Raw genomic sequence first — 21,874 nt, forward strand, 5'->3', positions numbered from 1 at the left:
TGCTTTGATGAATCACTGAAGTTTCTTTTCATGTTACTCTTCTATTGCTAAAGAGCAGGGTTACAAGACAAATTTACTACAGAGTTTTAAGTGTACAATTCAGCACATTAAAATACTGTTGATGTCTACTAACCACAAACGTTATTTCAAAACAAAATATTCCCTCTTTTTGACATCAAGACATGTTATACTAGTAGTCCATGACTATTATATACACATAATATTAAGTGATTAGGTACTAAAGTAATACAGTACCTTCCTCTTCACTTGAAGTCTTAGGGCAGCCATGAGGAAGATATGTTAACTGAACTTTGCGATTTATGCCTGAAAAATGCCCATACCTTAAGCGGGAACAGGGAAAAATTACAGGGGAAGAGGGAGATAAATATTTTAAATATTTTCCTCCAAAACTCCTAGAATTCTTTAATAAGATATAGTAAATCCCTGTTGGTCAATGATTTCTGCATTTGACCAACATTTATTGAAGCACTCCTTTGAATAAACATTAACTCAACAAGCACAGAATTAGCAGAAATAACAACTATGTTAAAATGAAACATCTTAAAATACTCACTAAGTCTATTTTTTACAACACTGAACATGAAACTGGAACCCCTCCAACAGCATGCAGTATTGGACATGGCATAAGTAATTTATCTATTCGGATCCAAAACTACAGCGGCTATCAGTATCCAGAAATGAGTCTCAGCGTGTAGATGGCTACTGGTTTTACAGCCCTTTAAGATCAAGCAAAATTCAGTATTTAAAACAAATATTATAAATTTCAATAATAATTGTCTGTTTTCTGATATTTTTTTAAATTAAAAACTCCCTATTACCATTTCACAGTCTAAGATCCGAGATCTTTAACAAACTTTGAAGCCTTATTCTTTTCTGTTGTTTTCTTTGGTTGGGTTTTGAAGGTTTTTTTTAATTACCAAATATTTCAGGTTCAGTATACAAAGACTTATTTATCTTCAATCCTCAAGGTTTGCTGTAAGTAGACAAGTAAGCACAGTGAAAGCTCTTACTGGCTCTATCAGACGTCATTATGTCACACTGCAAGAAGCAGACCCTGCTTACAAGTATTTTAATTTTAAAAACAAGAAGCAAAATTTGGCATTAACAAAAGTAACCTTCTCTTGTTGAAAGTGTACTGAGACACTAGATACAGCAATAAGTTAAATTACAAAATCAAGAAGAAATAAAACCAGTGATGGCCTATTTTAAACATGACATCCCTTCTCTTCAAGAACTTTGTGCTTGAATTATTATATTATTATGTATTTGGTAACATTGCAATCCACAGAGTAACTGGTGAAACAAGTCAAAACAGCAGATATTCACTCATTGCTATGAAGCCTGAATATTAGACACTTACATTTCTAACACAGTCTTTAGCTGTTCAAGTTTTGCTTTACTTTCTTCAATTTCAGAATCATTGTTTTGCCCAAGTTCTACAAGGAGCTGTCTTGCTATATCAAGCACTTCCTAAAGGAATGAAACACAGGATTTAATTAAATAAACAGATTTCTACTTACAAAATCTTATAGTAAAAAAATAAAGACAAACTTGCCTGCAACTGTTTTGGCTTTTTCAGTTTCAGTTTTCCAGATTTATATCCATCACATTTTTCAAAGAGATCAAAAAATCTTTAAGATAAAGAAAAGTAATTTTAAAATGTCATTAATAAATTAAATTACTACTACTTGAACAGAAGCTCTTAAAGTGATCTAAAATTATTAAGTCCACAGTATTTGAAAGTCAGGTTAAGACCTGCAGTACAGAGGTCAAACCAAGTTTTATTCAAATCCCATCTCCCCAGAAAGTTTTCAATGCATTAGGGAAATAAGAGCACCGAAAATGTTCTCTTAGTGACTTGCTAAGTATTAAAAAAAAATAAAATAAAAGAGGATATTCTACATATTTGAATGATATACTATTTGAATATGCAGCTATATAAATTCTTAATCTTCAATCATGATCCTGAACAGAAGTAGGGACCAAAAACACCAAGTGAGCAGTGCAACATTTCTTCAGCATGTTCTGAATGCAAGAATCTAGTCCCAAAATAAATAACTCCTTTTTACTGAAACTGCACGTAGTTCCAGGTCAATTATGTAAGTCGTCTTATGAACATCAACATAAAGATGGTATCTACCAGAAATTTTAGAGTCATTAAACTTTGAGAAAAAAACCCAGCAAAATACGCCATTGCATACAAGAATAGTTACGATAAAAAGCAGAAGGCAGAAGTCATGGTCTAATGGAGAACCAGAAATATTCTCTGCTGCATTATTTTTAATAAAGACATTTACAGACACAAATGCATTTTCCATGAAATCAAACAGGACTGTTCACAAGGCACAGCATGTGTTGAAGGAAATCTGCACAAGCAAGTTGACAGTCCTATCAGAAAGAGCGGTGCATACTTGTAATTATTTGCAGTATCTAAAGCTGTTAGGTTTAGAGGAAAGCAAAACAAAAAGCAACTTGCAATTGTGCAATTCATGGTTAATTCAGTGCTTGCTTAGCCCCAAAATCCTATACTCTACAATATGGAAAATAATTTTTACCAAATTCTATTTACCTCTGATGTTTTACTTCCATTTTCATTTTTTGCTTGGGTGTTCGATCCCCGTGGCGTATTACAGCTATAACACATCTAAGCTCCATCCTGAAATTTCAAGAAAGTTCTATTTCACAAGTCTGTATACAAAGGTCTTTTATTTAATATTAAACCAACCACAATCAAGACAACTGACAAAGCTGTAGTCATTTGACATAGCTACAGAAGTGATGGAAGCATATGCAAGAATATTAAGGTTAACTGAAAATTATGTAAGGTTTTAAATATAAATACTGATTTTAAGACTTAAGTAACAATAGAATATCTATTTTAAGTAGTTTTTAAAGCAACAATTTTGAGGATCATTAAATGAGAGAGCATGTTTATTAGAAGCGTATATTAAGTTGGTGCTGGAACAATGATTAGCAGTGGAAGCTATGCATAACCAATGCTACACTAGAAAATCTGCTGTTCTATACTCAGCTTGACTAAGGGTGAGAAACTCTGACTGCTGGTATAGCAATTGTGATTCCTTCCTTGTTTTCAGCATACAAAACAAGCATTCATAGGCCAATGTGGGCACACCTTGTAAAGAGAAAAAAAGATTCACACAAAAGTTACATTGGGAGTTTGCACAATTCAGGTGAAGCCACTATTTTCTTACATTGTTCCAGAGGTAGTTGGCACAATAGGAATGTCTTCAGCTTCCAAAGGAATTGACCATGGTATTTGAAATTGGGGAGCAAGTTCTCTCATTATGATATTTCTAAAATAGGAGTTTAAAATAAAAAACGAAATAAATTAAGCTTAAAGCACAGCTTATACAACACACACCAACTCCAAACCAAACAGATTATACATATGCATTTTTATTAATGTAGTTTTAGAGTACTAGCAGCCATGAATGTATAGATACATGTTTTTCTTTTAATTGCACAATAAAGACCACTTAATAATTTAGAGCTACAGTGACATTAAACTACTGGCTCTGTATTTGTAATAAACTTCAGCTTTTCAACTCCAGTTCCTAAAAGAGTTCCTTGGATAGGAATTTGTCTTGTTCATTTGTATATGCAGACAATTGGTTTCACTGCCTAACTAAAAGTGCCTATTAATCACCAAGCTATTCTTATCAAAGAGTTAATTGCTACCTTTTGCCAGTAGTTTCTCAAAGGTTTCTGTGATAAAACGGGAAAAATAGGTACAGTCTCTCATCTTAACTATAAAATGACAATGCAGTCTCCACCTCAAGAAGGATGGCACATCGAATGTTCTGTTTTACAAGTATTTTGTCAAAATACAAAGAACTTCAGATTAATATCTACATAAGAAGCAGTAACAGAGGGGAAAAAAGTCTATCCTATAGTAGAATAAGCCAAAATATAATTTCTAACAACCTTGAAGAAACTTGCAAAATCCTTCACAAAATAAGATTCCAGACAATTAGATCATGCAAAAAGTATGTATCTCATTACTGCAATCTTATTGTAAAGCTAGTCAAAATAGGCTTAGCCTACTTTGAGGACATTTACTTGGCATGGAGTTCTATACTCAATTCTGTATGATCCCACATTATCCCTTTTTCTGCCTCCAGTGGCAGAGACAAGAAGCTAAGATAGAAGACGCCTTGATTCTATTTCAGTTTGGTTTTACAAATGTGAAATCCACAAGTGTACAAGTATACACCAGCTTCAGATCATGGAAAATGCACAGCAATTTGGACAGATTAAACAGCACAATCATAACCATCCAGGACTTGAAAAGATCTCAGCTATCTTTAAGAACTTAATCTTGCTTTCAAAATACTTCTGCAGTTAGCTTTAAGCACTTTAAAACACTTAGATGTTTGGGATGATTTCAGGAATAAGGAATTTAGTTAGTACTTATTTATTGACTTAGGATTCTCTTTAATCATAATTTAAAATTATTTATGTTATTTACTTTTAATGTGATATCTTATTTTTAATAAATAATTAATATTAATCCGAAGTAATAAGTAAATAATAGCAATAAGAAATTTGCCAGTACATAAACTACAGTAATATGCAAGGGAGTTAATAAGCAAATCTGAAATAAATCAGAAAACTCTTACCCCAGTATCTTAGCACAATCATCATAGTATTTCATGGAGTTTTTCACAAAACTGAAGCCATTCACATCACAAACATAGGACTGTCCATTAGCACGTAGCAAATCAAAGCCACAAACTGTTTGCTGGTTTAAAGAATAATGGTTCAAGTGACTTAGGATTGCTTATTCTAAATAAACCTTATATTTTAACAGGGTATTAATCTGAAAACATGACAAAAACATGACACACTTTACGTGTAGTTTCTTATGTCAGTTCCATGACACCCTCGTGGAACCCACATCATCCAAACATTTTCCTGTTTTTAACTTTCTATCCCAAACTTGATATTATACTTCCCACATGTCCCTAGCAGTATTAGTACTGAAGGTCAGGCTCACATGAGCACGAACTTCAAGACTTACAGCAGCCATGGGCCTGCAACTTCCCCTTTCTTACAGTGGTTTCCCACTACATACAGTTTTTAAGGACGGCAGACAAGAAATTACAAAAAAAATTGAAAAACCATTTTTGTCAAAATTTGACAAGATAGTTTTGACATTAACATACTATTGACATTATTAGCAGGGGATACTAGAAGCTATTTCAACAGATCTCAAAATCCACTTGGTGATAGAGCTCATACCCTACTGGCTTCAGAATGCCATCACAGTCACACACAGGTTAGAGACAGACAGAAAGCCTTTTTAGAAAACAGGTGAAAGGAGGGTAAGATACTGAATGCAGTTTTGAACGAAAGAATCCCTATAACTATACAACAACCTTGAAATTATACAAAAATGGAAACTATCAATTTACTATCAATTTATTCAAATAAGTACTTAATCATGTCAGTACCAAACTAACAATTATCTGTACCTGACATAAATACTAGGTAACAGAAGTTACAAAAACTTTATTGAAACTGTGTTCTGCCAACTTCGAAACTACTATCAAAACATGTGAAAATAAACAAAAAATAGATACACTGTGGGCTAGCAAAACACAATGGCATCATGTAAATTCAGGCAACACAAGCAACTTATCCAGAACTTTTCAATACATTAAAGGAAGAATCCTTCTTGATTTAAAAAAGATGTAGAAATGGAAGTTTAACTTTTCACCTTCCTAGGAGTTCCGCAGCAATTGCCACTGCTGGCTCATGCACTAAAACTCTATGGAAGTTTTATGTAACAAACAATTAATTAAGACTGAATGTTTGATCAGATAGGAAAACAATCAGCTTACCTTAAAGGCAAGGCATACTTTCCAAGCAATTAACTTCTCTCTTGCATTCAGGATTACTGGATATCTCACTTCTTTTCCTTCACTGTCTCTTTCTACTTTGCCATCCAGAGCTGGAGACTTCCGGGCCTCAGCATGAGCATAGTCTGGACCTACTGTGTACACCTGTATTGAAAAACAATAGCTCTTGATCCAGTGAATTTAAATTATGTTGCATAAATTTGCAAAATATATGTATATAACTCAAATGTGACAACAGCATCAAAAGATACTAGCTGCTTTCATCATTGGAAAGGTCACATAAAGTATCTTCCTCAGTGGCATTCTCTGCCTTCAGAGAACACACATCATTTACTGACAGCCTAGGATGAAACAAGAAAAAGAGTCATTATAAAAACTCAATTAATAAAAAATAATTTCTCAGTTATGATGGTACAGAGATGTAAATGTTTTCTTCTCCAAAACATCTGCAGAATGGGGAGAACAGGTTAACTGGAAAATTATTTCAGTTTACTTATGGAAATCTGGTTGCAAGAATAAGTGATTCTCTTAATTTAAAAAGTATACTTATGTTTTATACAGGACAAAACAAAGTAAGGATCTTCCCAGCTTTAAGATGACAAGGCAGGAGCTTGAGAGAACAATTGCGTTATCTCTACTGCAGTTTTGATGCTCATCGAAGGGTTTGGGGCATATGCTAGAAGAGATCTGTCAGCAGCTCTCAAAAATAGGCTAGAGTTTCTTTAATTAAAAAACAAACTCTAAGCATTGATTAAAAATATTCAAAAAATATTTAAAAGCATTCAGCTAAAGCAGATGAATGCCAATACTGCCAACTCAGTGAATTCAGGCAAAAGGGTAAGTTTAGTGGAACTGCCTAATATAAAGCTGATAGTCTTGCAAAAAATCCGTTATTTATTTGGGATGTTAAAAGTCCACTGCTGCTTGATGACTAGTCATTAAAACTAGTCTCTACCCCTCAGGCCATTTGCACCTCTTCTTGTTGGAAGAAACTTGGCGGGAAGTTTATAAACCTCTTACACAAACATCTGTAAACACAAATTAACCTATTGCAAAGTGTTGCACAGAATAACCTTCAGAAGAGTACACCAGGGCATTTTTCTGAGAACATGCACCACCGAGTGATACCAAGAAGCGGACTGCAAATAACAATACGGCTTTTTGGATTAGACCTCACATTCTCTACACCTGCACTTTTTTGTCTTAATATGGTTATCTCTTATGTATATTGGTAAAACATTGGTTTCACGTTTTGAAATGAGCTTAAAATAGCCAAAATGAACACAAAGGAAAAGGAAGTAATCTTGACACGTGGCTAGTTTAACACTTACTTTGTTATCACTCTGTTTTAGCATTCTCTTATGGTATCTAATCTTTACCTCTGTTAAGAACTTAAATGAGTGAAAGAGGGAAAATTACTACAGGTAAGATCCACAAAAGGTTATTTTCTTTGACTCCATAAAATTTTAGCAAGTAACTTTTGTTTATTAATTAGCATACTAAGATCTACTTTAGTTAGATTCTTTGTAATCTTTAACCTTCAGATAAAATATCTATACAGCACCTGTTACCATGGGAAAGAAGATGCTGTTCTGGCACTAATACAAAAAAAAAAAAAAAAAAAAAGACAATATGTTGGGTAGCAAGCCTCCAGCACTTGATTCTAACAATGCAAGCACAGCTGCTCTACATTACAAGTACTATGTTTAGCTAGAATCAGAATTGCAATCTTTACTTATGAATTGTATTAAAACTCAATTAAAATTAATCCTTGACCAAGATATACTATTAACTTTAAAACTGACAAGCTCTTTGAGGACTTGATTGTTCTAAATATAAATAAGAATGTGCAGTTGTCATACCTTCACATCAGTTCCATCTGTAGGCATGAATTCCTCATAAATATAGGAGCCTGTTTTCCTCACAGTGCTTTCAGGAGAATAAACACTGCTTCTGCTGCCAATCTGAAAGACGTATCTTTCCATTAAAAAACTCACAGGGTACTGCTTGAGAAACTTTAAAACTATCTAAAGTAACACACTTGTACTGTGAAAACACTTAACAAATGAAGGAAACTTTTGACCATTGCCAAAATATTTTTTTTAAGATTCTAGAAGTACATTCATAGTGTGTGCTAAGAATCTGCAGCAGCTAACCATCCACTGCAACAAACATAGGGCTTCATTCAATCTACACGTTCTCCTGAAATTTCTCTGATCTGCCACTATTCCTAAGCAAGGAGGACCTGATAGAATTGCTCTGCAATCCTGTTAGACATCTAAAGCTTTTCAATAGCTTCAGTACCATAACCTCACCTTTCGAAAGAGCCTCTGGCTTCCACCTCCAGCAGATGTTGGATAATAAATATAAACATTGTGGTCCTCAGCACTAACTGGTTTTTCTACAAAGGGCTTCTGGAAAATTTCTCCATTCACTTCTACATGATCTTCTCCTTCAATCAAGTTGCATTCTGAAGAACAGTGCAAAGGATAGAGCTGTAATGGTATACTAATGGCATACAATTATTAAGAGATCTGCATTAGTTTGCAGGTTGAAATAATAATATTCTGCTACATCTTTGTTTCTCTGATTTGTTACTGACTGCACAACGACAGATGATCACATGCAGTATATGTTTTCTGTATGTACTGTGTCTATATTACGTAATTTAAATACTATGTTCTGGAATTTCGTTGATTCCCTCAGTGTCAGATAGGAAATTGTCTCCTGCAGGTGCATAAGCTGCATAAGGTGGTGTATAAGAGGGAAGCTCTATTTGTCTTTTTTTTTCAGTGCCCTTCTCTGAAATAGCAGGGAACTGGCAGATGAACAGTACACACAGTGTGGTGTCAGATGCCACAGCACTTTCCACAGTGCTTAGAACTGTCTCATAACGTGTGATAGTTGCACTCTGCATATAAGATTAGGTCCCCTGGTATCAGCAATCAGGAGTTTGCTATTCAATACTGGTTAACTGTAAGCAGCAGCTTTTATTTTATTTGTATTTTGAAGCATATGTCCTTTTTTCCCCTAGATCACACAGACATTTTAATGCGAAATTCCCTTGACCTGTCATTGCAGTCTCTTACTGTTGCTTAAAGTCTTCGTTTTAGTACAAAAACTTCAGTTTGTTTGCAGGTACACAAAAAATTAATTCCCATTTATATTCCCAGTACAGTATCTGCATGTATATCTATAACAGATTTCAAATATATGGCTGCTTATACTCAGAAGGGAGAGTATTCAATAGCCTGACTTGTTTCTGTCAACATTACTTTCCTAAGAAAAATTACTAATAGTTGTGGTTAATAGAATATGCTGGATGCTGCTATCTTTGGTGACATATTAGAAGCTCAGCTTGAGTAAGAAGGCCCTTATATTCTAGTTATTTTGTGATGTCTGTAAGATGTATGGTGTCAGAATCACACTTCTCAGTTGCAAACTAGTACTGCCTTTTGCTGAGATGGAGTTAATTTTCTTCACAGCAGCTGGTAGGGTGCTATGTTTTGAGCTTGTGAAAAAAAGTCTTGATATTTTTGGTAATGCTGAACAGTGCTTACACAGCCTCAACCTCTTTTTTTTTCCACATACTGCCCCCACAGCCAGTAGGGGTCAATCCACAACAACACTTCAAATGCTGGCAAAGAAATCAAACCGCAAGAATGAATTATCTAGGCAGTGAAATTTAGCTTTCCACTATGTTCATACTGTTCTCCAGTGGAAACAAAGAGATGCTAATGGATGATATTTTTTCCTCTGTTCTTTTTACCTTGGGGATTGTTTGGATCACGGTTCAGAACTGCATAGCGAGGAAGTAAAATGCCTTCAGCTTTAAGAATACTATAGACTTCTCTTCTAGAAGAAAAGAACAAATATTGCACAATGAGACAGGAAATCCTGCTAATATTTGTATTTTACAATCCATGAGTAAAGGTGGAGAAAAACAAACACACTTTTTTTTTCGAATCACACAGGGTAAGGTTACATATATATACTCTATTTAGTAATATAATGCTATAAAGGTCACTGACACAGCTGTACTTTTGCAGTGATCACTTCAACATCAATAAAAATGCACTTTCCAATGCCAGTACTTTCCTCTCTGGCAGTGCATTAGACATTTGCACAAAACAATTGTCTTGTTAAATGAGATTTTCAACTGTTCATTTTAAGTTTATACAGAACTGTAACTGAAGGCATCCGAAATAGCAGGTCTGCTCACTTTTCAGAAGGATACAATGTTTATATATATTCCTCACCATTGTTTTATTAATGTTTGCTATGCATGATCTCAGCTCCAAAAGAAAATTCACTTTCAATAACCACATGACCTATGAGTACCAACAACTTCTGTTAAGTATCATCTTTACAGAAAAAAACCTGCAAATCATATGAATTCTACAATTATCTGAGCTTGTACTGCTATACATACCTATCCTATATGTAGTTTAAGAGTTTAAACATTTCTATTTGCTAAGCTTTAGAAAAACGTATCACCAAATTTCTAACTTGCTAAATCTTCATACACTTCAATGTAAAAACAGCAAAATAAAAAAGCACACCTTAAGACACATCCCAGAAAACTAGCATAAATAAAGTGTAACGTTCACTGTCATTTTATTTAAACTACTGTACAATCATGGAATCACAGGATGGTTTGAATTAGAAAAGATGTTAAAAATCATCTAGTTCCAAACTCTCCATCATGGGCAGGGACAATTCACTGGAACTGTTGCTTATGCAATAACAACCAATTTTTATAGTCTCTGACAAAAATGGCTTGCTTTCAAAGGTGATTAGTGTTATTTACCTGTCTTGTATGTGATACTGCATATTCAAGTCATTGATTATGAACGGATTCCTGAGCTTTGCATAGGCTACTGCTTTGTCCAGTGGAAAACCTAAAATATTTATTAAGAAAAACAAATTAAAATTATGAAACACATTACCAGTAAATGGTTTGGAACCTTTGCCTAAGATCACTATTTCCACTGGCTTCAAACATATTTACCACTCGGATAGCTATTCTTATATTGTGTCAGACAAGACTTTCTCAAGTAATGTAAACAGTATCATTTAAAATACCTGCACTTTAAAAATCAGTTAATTATATTAAAGAAGACAAAAGAGTCACTTCCTCGGAAAATCCAATAAAACAGCAAGACAAAAAAACTAAAACGACTTTCAAAGAACTTAAATAATTTAGACATCACAAGTATTTATGGTATTATTACAAGATTTACCTTTAGAGTGAAAAGAAATGAGACAGTCACATAAAGGCCAATTTTCTACTGGCTCATTCAAAATAATATCCTCTTCAAATATCACCACAGTTATATACTTAAACATGGAGAGGCGTTCAAGAATTTCTTTCATTGGTTTGGATTTTGATTTCTTAGCCATTGAACAAATCCCAACTGCAATTTGTCTTTCTGGTGGCTGGAAAGGAGGCGACGGAAGAGAAAAGTAATTATTATGTGTTCTCAAAACACAACACGGTTTTAGTAGCACAATACTAAAGCAGGCATTTTCTCTTAAAATTTGTGTGCTACCTTTAATTTAGTTTTTAATCAGGTAAATTGCTAGCAGATAACAAAATGCAGTGTAACAGCAAGAAACAATGCATCCTCACAAAAAATGCCTCGAGTGAAACTGTGGCATACAGTTCACCTACTTATGGCTTATTGTGACATTAACTAGTAATTGATTTTTCAATTATGTAATTTTTTCATGTCTAATTAACAGTTACAAGGCCTCTCATCACCTAATATTACAAGTGAATTGTGAAAAGGAAAATTAGAAAACAAGAAACTACTTTTCTAGATTTCTGACCTATTAAATGTGTAGACTGTTTCACTTTTTTTTGCATACTCTATATTTACTTTCACATTAAACTTTCAATAATTCTTCTCTGTCAGTGGTACTTCTAAAGGCAGCAGCCAACCTACTCTGCTCTATAAAGGAAACAAACAAAAAACCTACTGAGCAATCCTTTAATTTACTGCCTTTTGGAAACCTAGCCAGCTACCTTCCCTTCAAAAACAGACTCATTGAATTGAGCTACCTGAGCTGCTAACTTTGCACTGCTACTCGGCATTTCCAAGTTACTTTTGATCATGGAAAATGCTTCAGCAATGTTGTCTTGCATTTAAACTTTTTAGACTTATTTACAATTAGTGAAAATGTAATATATTCCATAAAGTGTGACGCTGCAAGAAGAACAAACAACGAAGAATTTAAAAAAATGACATGATGACTCATGCATAATAAAATCAAGAGTTTGTCTTAAGCAAGTGAGCACAGTGCTCAAATACAATTCAGAACACTTTATACGGATAATAAACTACGGTATAATTCAAGATTATCTTAGCATGCATTTTCAATATCTCAAGACAAGAAAGAATTAAAAAAAAAATAAAAAGTTAACTCTGATGCAGTTGACAGCACACAAAAGAAAAACTCCCAGTAATTGTTTTCGCTTCCAACTATGCAAATAAATAAAACAGAGGCTTATGCCATCATCAAATTCTTTCTCAGAATCCGAATCAAGTCTGCAAATCATGCACATCAACCTCAGTTGCCCTGAAACTTTCTAAAACCAAGCACATCTACTTCACAGTTCCAAGAATACTTGATTTTCCAGTATCCTCCTTTTCCAAGCATTACTGACAGATCATAATCTGAATACGAACAATTTCTCAGTTTAGAACACCATTTCAGTGCTAGACTTATGTGGGCAAATGTAATTTTTGAAAAACAATTAAATACTGAAAAATATTTTGAAAAAATATTTTTTAGAAACCGTTTTTGAAAAAAAACTGGAAATCAAAAATAATGCTTGATAACAAAGAATAGTAAACGAGTGTCCCTACAATACATACAGAGTCATACTCTTCCTCCTCTTCTTCCCCATGGTCATAGAAGTGCTCATAATCTGTAGATCTGGCTGAATCCAACATTCCTTCTCCATCTTCTCCACCCACAAAGAATCTGGGAGGATCATTCTCTGTTGCATTAACAGACATGGTTACAAGACCTATAGAAATCTATGTAAAAATTGCAGGCACTCTGGCAGGTGACATCCTGGGCATGTTTCCTACTGACTCGAGAACACCAAAGTCCCTTGCTCTTTGATGTTGCTTGGGCAGGGTTGCCACTGTGATTGCGTTGTTACCAGGCACTGTTTAACTCGTTATCATGTGCTCATTACTTATTAAAGTTGCTGCGCACAATGTGCTGCTGCTTCCCTGAGATGGTATGACTTTTTAACCTATAAGAAATAGACAAAAAAAAAAAAGAAAAATAAATACTTGATAAGGGGTGATAAAATAAAGTCGTCCAATTTAGAGAAAGTGTTTGGACAATTACGCACCTCTGAGCAAAGCATAAGAAATAAAACACTGTGCACCACATATATTCTACACTTTCACACGTATGATTACAGCATGCATGGGGAATAGTTGCAAAATCATTATCAAGCTACTGATGCATAAATTTTAGAAATAGACAGTATAACTTACAGAAGTAAAAGCTAGCAAATGCATTTTTTCCTAACTTAAGAAGGCTTAAGTGGAGAGTATATATTGTACATGAAAAATACAATAAAAATATTCTCCAGTATTTACAATTTTTAACTCACTATCCATGTCATAAGCCATTTTTTTCCACAGAAGTTCTGTGATCAAATGGCAATGTCAAACAGTAGTGCTAATGAAAAACATAAAGCCATCATTAGGACTATTAAAAAAACCCTAGTCTTAAAACTTGAAAACAGTATGCATTCTGTTTTCATAGGAAAGATTGCAACAGCTTGCAAAAAGTGTTGCCTTATTTCTACTCTGAAAAATTAAAAATTACAGATGGACATGAGCACTGGCTTCTGAGAAAAGGACTTCTAATCACTAATGTAGCACTGAAGTGAACACATATTGCACCCTTTCAACCTGTCATCTGAAAATAAAATACAGGCAAAATAACTTGTACACAGAAAGAGACCTACAGATCAGGCATCTGTTCTTTTAGGAAGGTAACTGATGCTGTGAGATGTATATGGCTTCATAGTATTAATTATAATGCATCACTACTACTTAGAAAATTAAAAAGCAGTTACTTGGTTAGAAGCTCATCTGATCCAAAGGGTTATGTTGTTTATTTGTAGGTCATTATGCAAGTGCCATTCAACAGTGATGTCTCAGCAGAACTGAATTTGTTTTCAAATATTGGTCAAAATGACTTTGGCTGTCCTATCAATTAAGTGAAGCAATAGCAAATTCCCAGTGGCAGTCAACCATTCAGCTTCCTGTAAAGGAGGACAGTAAGCAAAGCAGAAGTTGCCCAGAAAGAATCTGTCCTAATTCAGAGGCTAGGTGTGGATCAACAATTCTGTCCTGGTTTTGGAGACAAATTTCAGGAGAAAAAGCCCTAGAATGAGCATTTCTTCTAAAGAGAAAAAGCCCTTCAATAGCTCCCTTTTCTTCTGGCAATGAGAGAAACTGATACCAGCAGGTGAAAGTGGGGAAAAAAAATAATCCCCTGCTTATTAACAGCAAAAACCAAAACCAAACAAATAAACAAGTAGGGGTGCACTTAAGGCACAGAAAATTATTTAAGAAATGCTAGATATCAATTCCCAGAAGCCTACCCTCCACATATCCAGACATCCACCAAAAGCAGAACAAACAAACCTCAGAAAAATGCCCAGGCAAAAAAAAAATACACAGGCTGATTGCGTGGCTTGGAAAATAAAATGGCAGCTGGTCGTTTTTGTTATGAATGATGTTCTATTTTTCCAATTTATGAAGCAACAAGATTAAATTTAATAGTAAGTTTTTAATAGTAACAAAATGAATACAATCAAAGTATTGGAGATGACAATTAAAGTATTGGAGATGAATACAATCAAAGTGCATATATTGAAGAATATACAACATTTTGGCAGTAAGTAATTTAGTATAATTGAGGTTCGTATAAAGCATAAGCAAAACCGACCGGGGAGGGGCCCCCCTCCGACCGGGGATACGGGGAGTGGCTCGCCATTCCTCACGTACCAAAACATCCAGGCTAACAATCCCACTTATATACTATATGCTACAGAAGTTTCCAGAAAACTCCTAGTTTCTATTCCTAAAATGTGCATCACTATGTGTACGGCACATGCTCTACTAATGGGTTAGGGGGTCTCTCATCCTTTTGAGGGTCTTATTTCCGATGAAGGCTCATCATCTTCGTCAGTGACCGAGGTGTGACCTGCAGGTAGCTCAGGCGCAGTATGAGACTGAGCAGATGTTTTCCATAACAAGACTTTAATTGAGTCCCATACCTGGAATCATCCCATTTTGGCCCATTTCAAGGTTGAAACTTTGTATTTCTAGATGCTGCTTGTCAGACCTACGGTTTTTTACTATTCTCTTCCAACCTCCTTCTTCGACTCCCAACATCTGGAAGCCGTCCTTTTTCCTGTCTCACCCATCTCCCCCCTCACTCCATAACAATTGTCTTCTATTGATCTAAATACAGTTTTGTTAATATAGTTACAATTTAATTAGCACGAATCACATTTATCACACTTTTATCTCTGGGACGGGGGAGGAGACCGCATAGCAGCCTGGAGAAGAGCACATGAGAAAACTGAATTTCTGGCATGGGTCTCCTCCTCGCAGCAGCCGAAGTTGGTGGATTTTGAGAGATGTTACACAGTGATTCGTGTCATTATGAAAACACACCATGGGATCATTATAAACAAGAATACTGAATCCAAAGTAAAGCATGGAAATGAGACTCAGGAAAATCTAATTATTTCATTGTATTTGTTTAAATCACTTTGCTGTAAATTGTTGGCCTTTTTGTTTTTATATATTTTTTTATTTTGTCACTATAATTATGAGTTGTATCCACTTTTTATGTACTAGGAAGCATGCGCTTGTGTGGACATGAACAGACTTGTTACTGCTGTTACCTGCCTGCTAAGAGTGTAACCTGACAACATGTTCTAGCCTTGTCCAGACCTGTAGCTACTGCTACCTGAATAGCAGCCAACGTGTCCAGGCTTGCTCGGGCTTGTACCCCAGCACAGTAAGCACGACACGACCCCACTAGAAGCTTCCTATAAAAGGGGCAGTGACCAGGGGTAGGACGGACGTGTTGGTGGATCGAAGACTCCCCAGCGCTGCTTGCCCGTTTCTTATCAACGAATTAATAAATTGCCTTATTGATTGATCTACCCGATTGTGCTGAGTAAATTTATAACAATTTTAATGTCCTTTTTCATGGTGGTTCAGCTCCTCTGAGGTCTCGGGTTCAGGGCGGTCCTGCCGGCTCCCCGCACAGGCCGAAAAGAAAAACAAGCCAAGCCGAAAACAGTTCAAGGGAACAAAAAAACCCAGTAAGTCGCTGAGAGGATTCCCGATAGAGCCTCCGGGCTAGGGGAAGGGAAAACCAAACCTTCTTGCTTCTAGCTAGCAAAAAACCCAATCCAACAAAAAGAAGAATGCAATATCCGAAGCACCGGGAAAGAGAGATTGAACAGAGCCGGCGCCTAGTGTTCCCAGGCTCTGCCCCCGCCCCCTGGATCGTCTTAAAGACACTGCAGACATTTCTGGGCATAAAGCTGATGATTAGGAAATAAAGTATCATGATAAAATCACACCAAGACAATACAGAAACTTCAGATCAAGAAGTTGAAACTGAGCTCTAAGCATAAGGATCCTGGGCTCACAGAAGACGATTAAAAAGATTAATTTCTTAAACTAATTTTCTATGTATCTGTTGTCCTTCAATTCTGCTAACAAAAAATTACTTTCCTTTAGAATGTGAAAATATATCTGTTTGCCTTTCAGGCAATAAGAACAAGATTTCAAATACCTAATTCATCTGACTGTCACAAGAGTTAGAAATTGGGTGTTCAGGTAAATTAATCCTATTTATGACATGGTAAAGAAAGACGGCTTTCCAAATCCTATTTCTAGCAAGCTTCAGAAAGGCAGAGGTTATGGCCAACATGTACTAGCAACTACAACAGAATTTTATAAAGGTATTAAAACCAGAAAAGACACCCCCTCAACCTCTAATAAAGCTAAAAAATGAAGTTCCTCTTGTATTACCTTCCATCCCACTGCCCAAAATCTGTTTCTTAACAGCTTTCTAAAACTTAGGATTTTCTCATAAAGAAGGAAGAACAATGACTTGAAGAAAATAAGTTGGAGGTCTTAAAATAATTTTTAGGCCTTCTTTCCCCTACCTATTCCTGTAGTACACTTTGTGAGAGCATCAGAAGTTAGGAAGTTAGTGTACAATTGCTGACTGGTTATTTCATGGGGATACCTGGCACTAACCAAGTCTCTCTAGCCAAAAAAGGTTACTTCTCAAAGCAAGTAAAACCCACACAAATAGACTGAAGGGAAAGAGCAATACATCTGTCTAGAAATGACACAAAGATATAACCTAACACACTTACTTCCTCAGCAGACCTATCTTAACACTCATTATTCCGCTACCTTTCTGGAGATTGGTGTTATGAGTGCCAAGTACATTGCAATAGGGCTTCACATGCAGAAAACAGAACAGCCACATAGTTCCCTTGGAATTAACAGATTATTTTCTCCAAGATTAACATTTTTCACCCGTTTGAAGGCAAATGAATAACTAGATTGCTACTCCATGCTACTGTCACTAGGCCCCAGAGTTTTCATACTGATTGTAAAAGTAAAACTGAAGGCTACAGATCAGAAAAGGATAATGACGTTTTTCAGGCTTATAATTTACTGCATGAACTAGTATTTTTTTGTATATAAACTGGCATTCTGATGGTTGCCAGTTTATCTCCCTGACAGGAGATACTTTAAACTACTGGCATTACCATGAATTTGTGTCAGGATATATTTAATAAATTCTATATAATATCATATAATATCACAGACTATTTTATCATATAATATTATATATTATATAATATTATATGATATAGTATACGATATATATAATATATTATACATTACATATTATATATTATACATTATATATAATATATTGTACTATACATTTTATCATATATTATATTAATTATTTTTTAGAATTAATACTTTCAAATTCTTTCCCCCAAATACTACAATAAAAATTGAGACATTCCCTTCTTTTTTGTGGTATGTGAAATAAAAAATAAACCAAGAAAAAGGACAAGCAAAGAGAAATAGTGACTGCAACTACAGTGAACATCTTACACAAGTCTCCCAAACACCATCTACAGTTATCTGACATCAAAAATGCAGTAAGACCACATATGAGTAAACACAAAAAAACTCTAGCTGCATGCCAAGAAGAAATAATAAATGGCAGAGCAAGAAGAGGGACTTGTCTTCCTGCTTCAGAAATACTATTTATGCTGATTGAAGAAGCCTTCAGAATATGGTGCCCTATGCAGAATTGCATCTTGCTGCTCCTTTGCTGGGGGTTGGCTTTTCTTTTCCTCTCTGCCTGTGGAATTTTGCCCATTGACATGCTAAGGACCACTGATGGCTAGCTCATCCAGACGTGGATGGCTAGGTCCTGGAGATGTCGGAAGGGAGAGCCTCCCTGCTTTTTTGGAAATTTCTCTCGGAGGGTAGGGGGAAGGGAGAGGTTAGAAGATTAGAAGAAGGTAAAGGAGGGTGGGAGGAAGTTGCTGGCTAGCTCACTTTTGGCTTCGGAGGAGAAAGGTCGTTGCTACACCCCCCACCATCCCAATGCCGGGAGCTGCCTCTTCTGTTGCTGGACCCAGCACCTCTGCTTGGACGTCCTCCTGATTCAGCTTGCTGTTTTCCGAGCGTCTCGCCTCTCCTCTATCACTTCCCATCTGGGGCACAGCCGCTATCATCCCCAGTACCCCTGCAGCTGCGGGGGCTCATCGCATCTGCCCCTGTCCACTGGAAATCTGCCAGCACTCACTGCCAGCTGTGATGCTAACTGCACCACAGGGGAAGGGTGCCTGAGGCCGAGAAGGACTGGAACTGGGTACTGCTCTGTTTGTTGTTAATTTCATAGTTGTTGTAATGTTTGTCTTGTTAGATACACTAGTAAAGAACAGTTATTCCTAACCCCGTATCTTTGCCTGACAGCCCCTTAATTTCAAAATTAGACTAATTCAGAGGGAGGAATTTATTAGCTCCATTTTGAGGAAAGGCCCTGCTCTTCCCTAGCACACACCTGTCTTTTCAAACCAGGACACTCTTGAGCATGCAAGTCTTTCCAGAGCCATTTTTCTGTATTAAGAAGTGAGCAGCAGCAGCAATACAAGGGGCAGAGATACTTTATGTTAGATCTTGCACTTGGTGCATGAGCCTCATTAGACAGCGAGGGTTAGACAATTATGTACTCATCTCAGCCATGAATGACTGCACTGTAAGCAAGACAAAACCCAAAGCTTTGTGTTGAAACATGCACTGACCTATTTCTAAAGAGAGCATGAATAACATCCAGACAACCATCCTCCACTGTGCTATGACCTATCCAGGTAAAATTAACTAGACTGTGTTCTGTTTAAACCTCACCTGTTACACAAGGCTTCTCTTTCACAGCTTACAGATTTAAAAATCTTCACGTATTTTGAGAAATGTACTGGTGTTCTTAAAAAGACTTTCAACCAAATGTGTGGCCTGTCATGTGTGGCAACATGATGTCTTGGCTAGAAGCACAAAAAACGCCCCCCAAAAGGATAAAACAACATTCTAAATATACAAAATCAGAGACTTTGATAGCCTGTGTCCTGCATTCCAAGTTCTGTGTTTACTCCAGTGGTAATCTACACATTTTTCTTTGAACAGAACATGTCTCAATTTCCACAAGAATACTCTAAAGGAATTCCAAAGCATATTCTGAAAGAATAAGCCAAAACCTAGTCGTCACTGTGTTAACAGATACATCCGCAGTTTTCCTGTCCCCATTCCACATGTTTCAGCAGCTCAGGAATCCAGCCCCTGTGTTTCTCATATTTACTTAGACCATCATAAAGATTACTGTTCCAGTAACTGTCAGCAACAAATCAGCTCAACACAGCAGCAGGGGTCATGAAAAAAGGGCTCAAAGTTTTAACACATTTTGAATACTAATAAGAACATATACAACTCCTGTAAAAACAGAAGCATTTCACCAGACTTTCTTCTTTGTCTCTGCAGCCATCAGAAGAACAAATATACATTTTCTATACTGCACACTAAGGGAAACTAATAGAACAAAACTATAGAAAGAGTGTTTCTTATCTGTCATCTCAAGAAAAAAAAGACAACACATCATACATTAAATAGTACACAATATTTTAAAATTATCCACTACTCAGGAAAACAATTTTTAAAATTGCCATTAGATCAAAATAGTGACATTTACATTGTGGAATTTATCAAACAAATAACAAAGAATTATAAGCAGTGCTTATCTGTTACATTATGCTGCATATGTATATATATACATAATAGTAACAAAACAGACCTCTGCCCTGTGCTCTACCTGAATATTGCTTCTTTTAAAGTTTTACTTTATACTGCTGTAGGCATATTCCAACTGTATCCCTTATCAGCTTCTACCAATTTAAATTACATTATTAAAACACAAAAATGTTAATAGCAATTATTCAGACGGTCTCAAGTTGACAAAAGGTTTTTAGTATCTTCCTGCTAAAACCACTATAGCTAATATTTGAATTAACAGAACATTTAACGGCAAAAATGTCTGCCTGACTCCTGCTGAGGCATTTTACCTGTTTTAAAGCAGTTCTGCAATATGATTTATGGTGTAAGAAACCAAAGACAGACAGTTTGTTGGGTTGCTGGTGATAAAAGAAAGAAAGCATGAGGAGAAAACAAGCTGGAAGCAGAAGACAGGAAGACAGGATCAGTGGAATCTGATAGCTGAGAGCACCAAGCGCTGCAATCTCAAGAGCTCTCCATGCATGTGTAACACCTTTCTACAGATGATTCAAAAAAAGTTGATAATACTTCAAACTTAAATGTGACACTTTAGAACTACTAACGAGAACCCATACTCAACTATAGCATTTTTTCAGGTCTGAGAAACAACAAGCAAGAAAGAAGAGACAGGATGGTCAAAATGCAGAAAGAGAGGGAAAGGATGCCAAACACAAGCTGCTGAAGACAATGCTGTCAGTAAACAATACATGACTTGTTTATTGCTGCACCTTAAACAGCAAGAGATACGTATTCTCTTCAACTTAAAACTGGACACAGAATTTAAACAAAATTTCTCCTGTAACATGCAATCAATCACTTAAAAATTAACATTTACATATAGATGTTCTTCTGTTCCACCATGCATTCTGTGAAATGCAGAGCAGTAGCTGTCTGAGTAGCATACTGAGATGGACTAAATCTAAAAAAAGTTTACTGAGCAGCTCTATCCCAATATCTCTTAATCTCTTAACATAAAGAATGTTATAGTTACTGCCTGAGGTTTCTACACTATAACAAAACCTCAAGCCCAAACAACCTAAACAAACCAACAAACCAAACCCCCAACAAAGAAAAATCCACAAAGAAACAAATTAAACAATAAACACAGAAAATTCAAGGGGATATAAGGGTTTCAGATGAGTACTGGAATTTATAAGGTCCAAGTACAGTATATGAAGCTGAGCAAAACCTTCGGCTCTCTTCATCAAATGCAAACTTCAACAGCCTTACGAAGTTTATCATCATCTTCAGTAACTCAGCTCTGCTCAGTAACATTAAGCAAGAAACTCCATTTATGTGCAAACTAACATACAAGAAATAGTTTAAAAAAGGGTAACAAAGAAAAAATATTATTATAAAACTACATCACACAGCTTTACAAGAACTGTCACCTGCTCCAATCTTGCATCAAACACTGAGCTCTAGATTTCACAATATACTAACATATTCCCTAGTCATGACAAGAATCTCCCACAAAATATGAAAAGTAGCCTTTATTTGCTGCTTTTAGCCAGACACTGATACCTACAAGCCAAGCAC

At 35.8% G+C, this 21,874-nt stretch overlaps 1 protein-coding gene across 20 annotated transcripts in view; it reads right to left on the bottom strand.

Moving 5' to 3' along the window:
- PPIP5K2 (diphosphoinositol pentakisphosphate kinase 2) overlaps positions 1 to 21,874 on the bottom strand; it is a 50,729-nt gene that overhangs the window by 24,781 nt on the left and 4,074 nt on the right. For 19 of the 20 annotated variants that reach the window (XR_015799683.1, XM_088157260.1, XM_088157259.1 and 16 more), the window contains exons 2-14: positions 12,785 to 13,173; positions 11,147 to 11,342; positions 10,714 to 10,804; positions 9,673 to 9,758; positions 8,219 to 8,373; positions 7,766 to 7,867; positions 5,886 to 6,047; positions 4,662 to 4,783; positions 3,234 to 3,335; positions 2,591 to 2,677; positions 1,577 to 1,652; positions 1,382 to 1,491; positions 256 to 341 (exon numbers count right to left, since the gene is read on the bottom strand). Coding sequence is in view for 19 of the 20 variants with exons in the window: in XM_088157260.1 (XP_088013386.1) it covers positions 256 to 341; positions 1,382 to 1,491; positions 1,577 to 1,652; positions 2,591 to 2,677; positions 3,234 to 3,335; positions 4,662 to 4,783; positions 5,886 to 6,047; positions 7,766 to 7,867; positions 8,219 to 8,373; positions 9,673 to 9,758; positions 10,714 to 10,804; positions 11,147 to 11,342; positions 12,785 to 12,928 (1,519 nt within the window). In the remaining variant the exon portion in view is untranslated. Of the gene's footprint in view, positions 1 to 255; positions 342 to 1,381; positions 1,492 to 1,576; positions 1,653 to 2,590; positions 2,678 to 3,233; positions 3,336 to 4,661; positions 4,784 to 5,885; positions 6,048 to 7,765; positions 7,868 to 8,218; positions 8,374 to 9,672; positions 9,759 to 10,713; positions 10,805 to 11,146; positions 11,343 to 12,784; positions 13,174 to 14,013; positions 14,165 to 21,874 lie in introns of those variants that run through there. The other variant, XM_088157245.1, reaches the window with a different exon arrangement.

The sequence above is a fragment of the Sturnus vulgaris genome, chromosome Z, assembly GCF_052056855.1.
Source record: "Sturnus vulgaris isolate bStuVul1 chromosome Z, bStuVul1.hap1, whole genome shotgun sequence".
Classification (NCBI taxonomy): Eukaryota; Metazoa; Chordata; class Aves; order Passeriformes; family Sturnidae; genus Sturnus; species Sturnus vulgaris.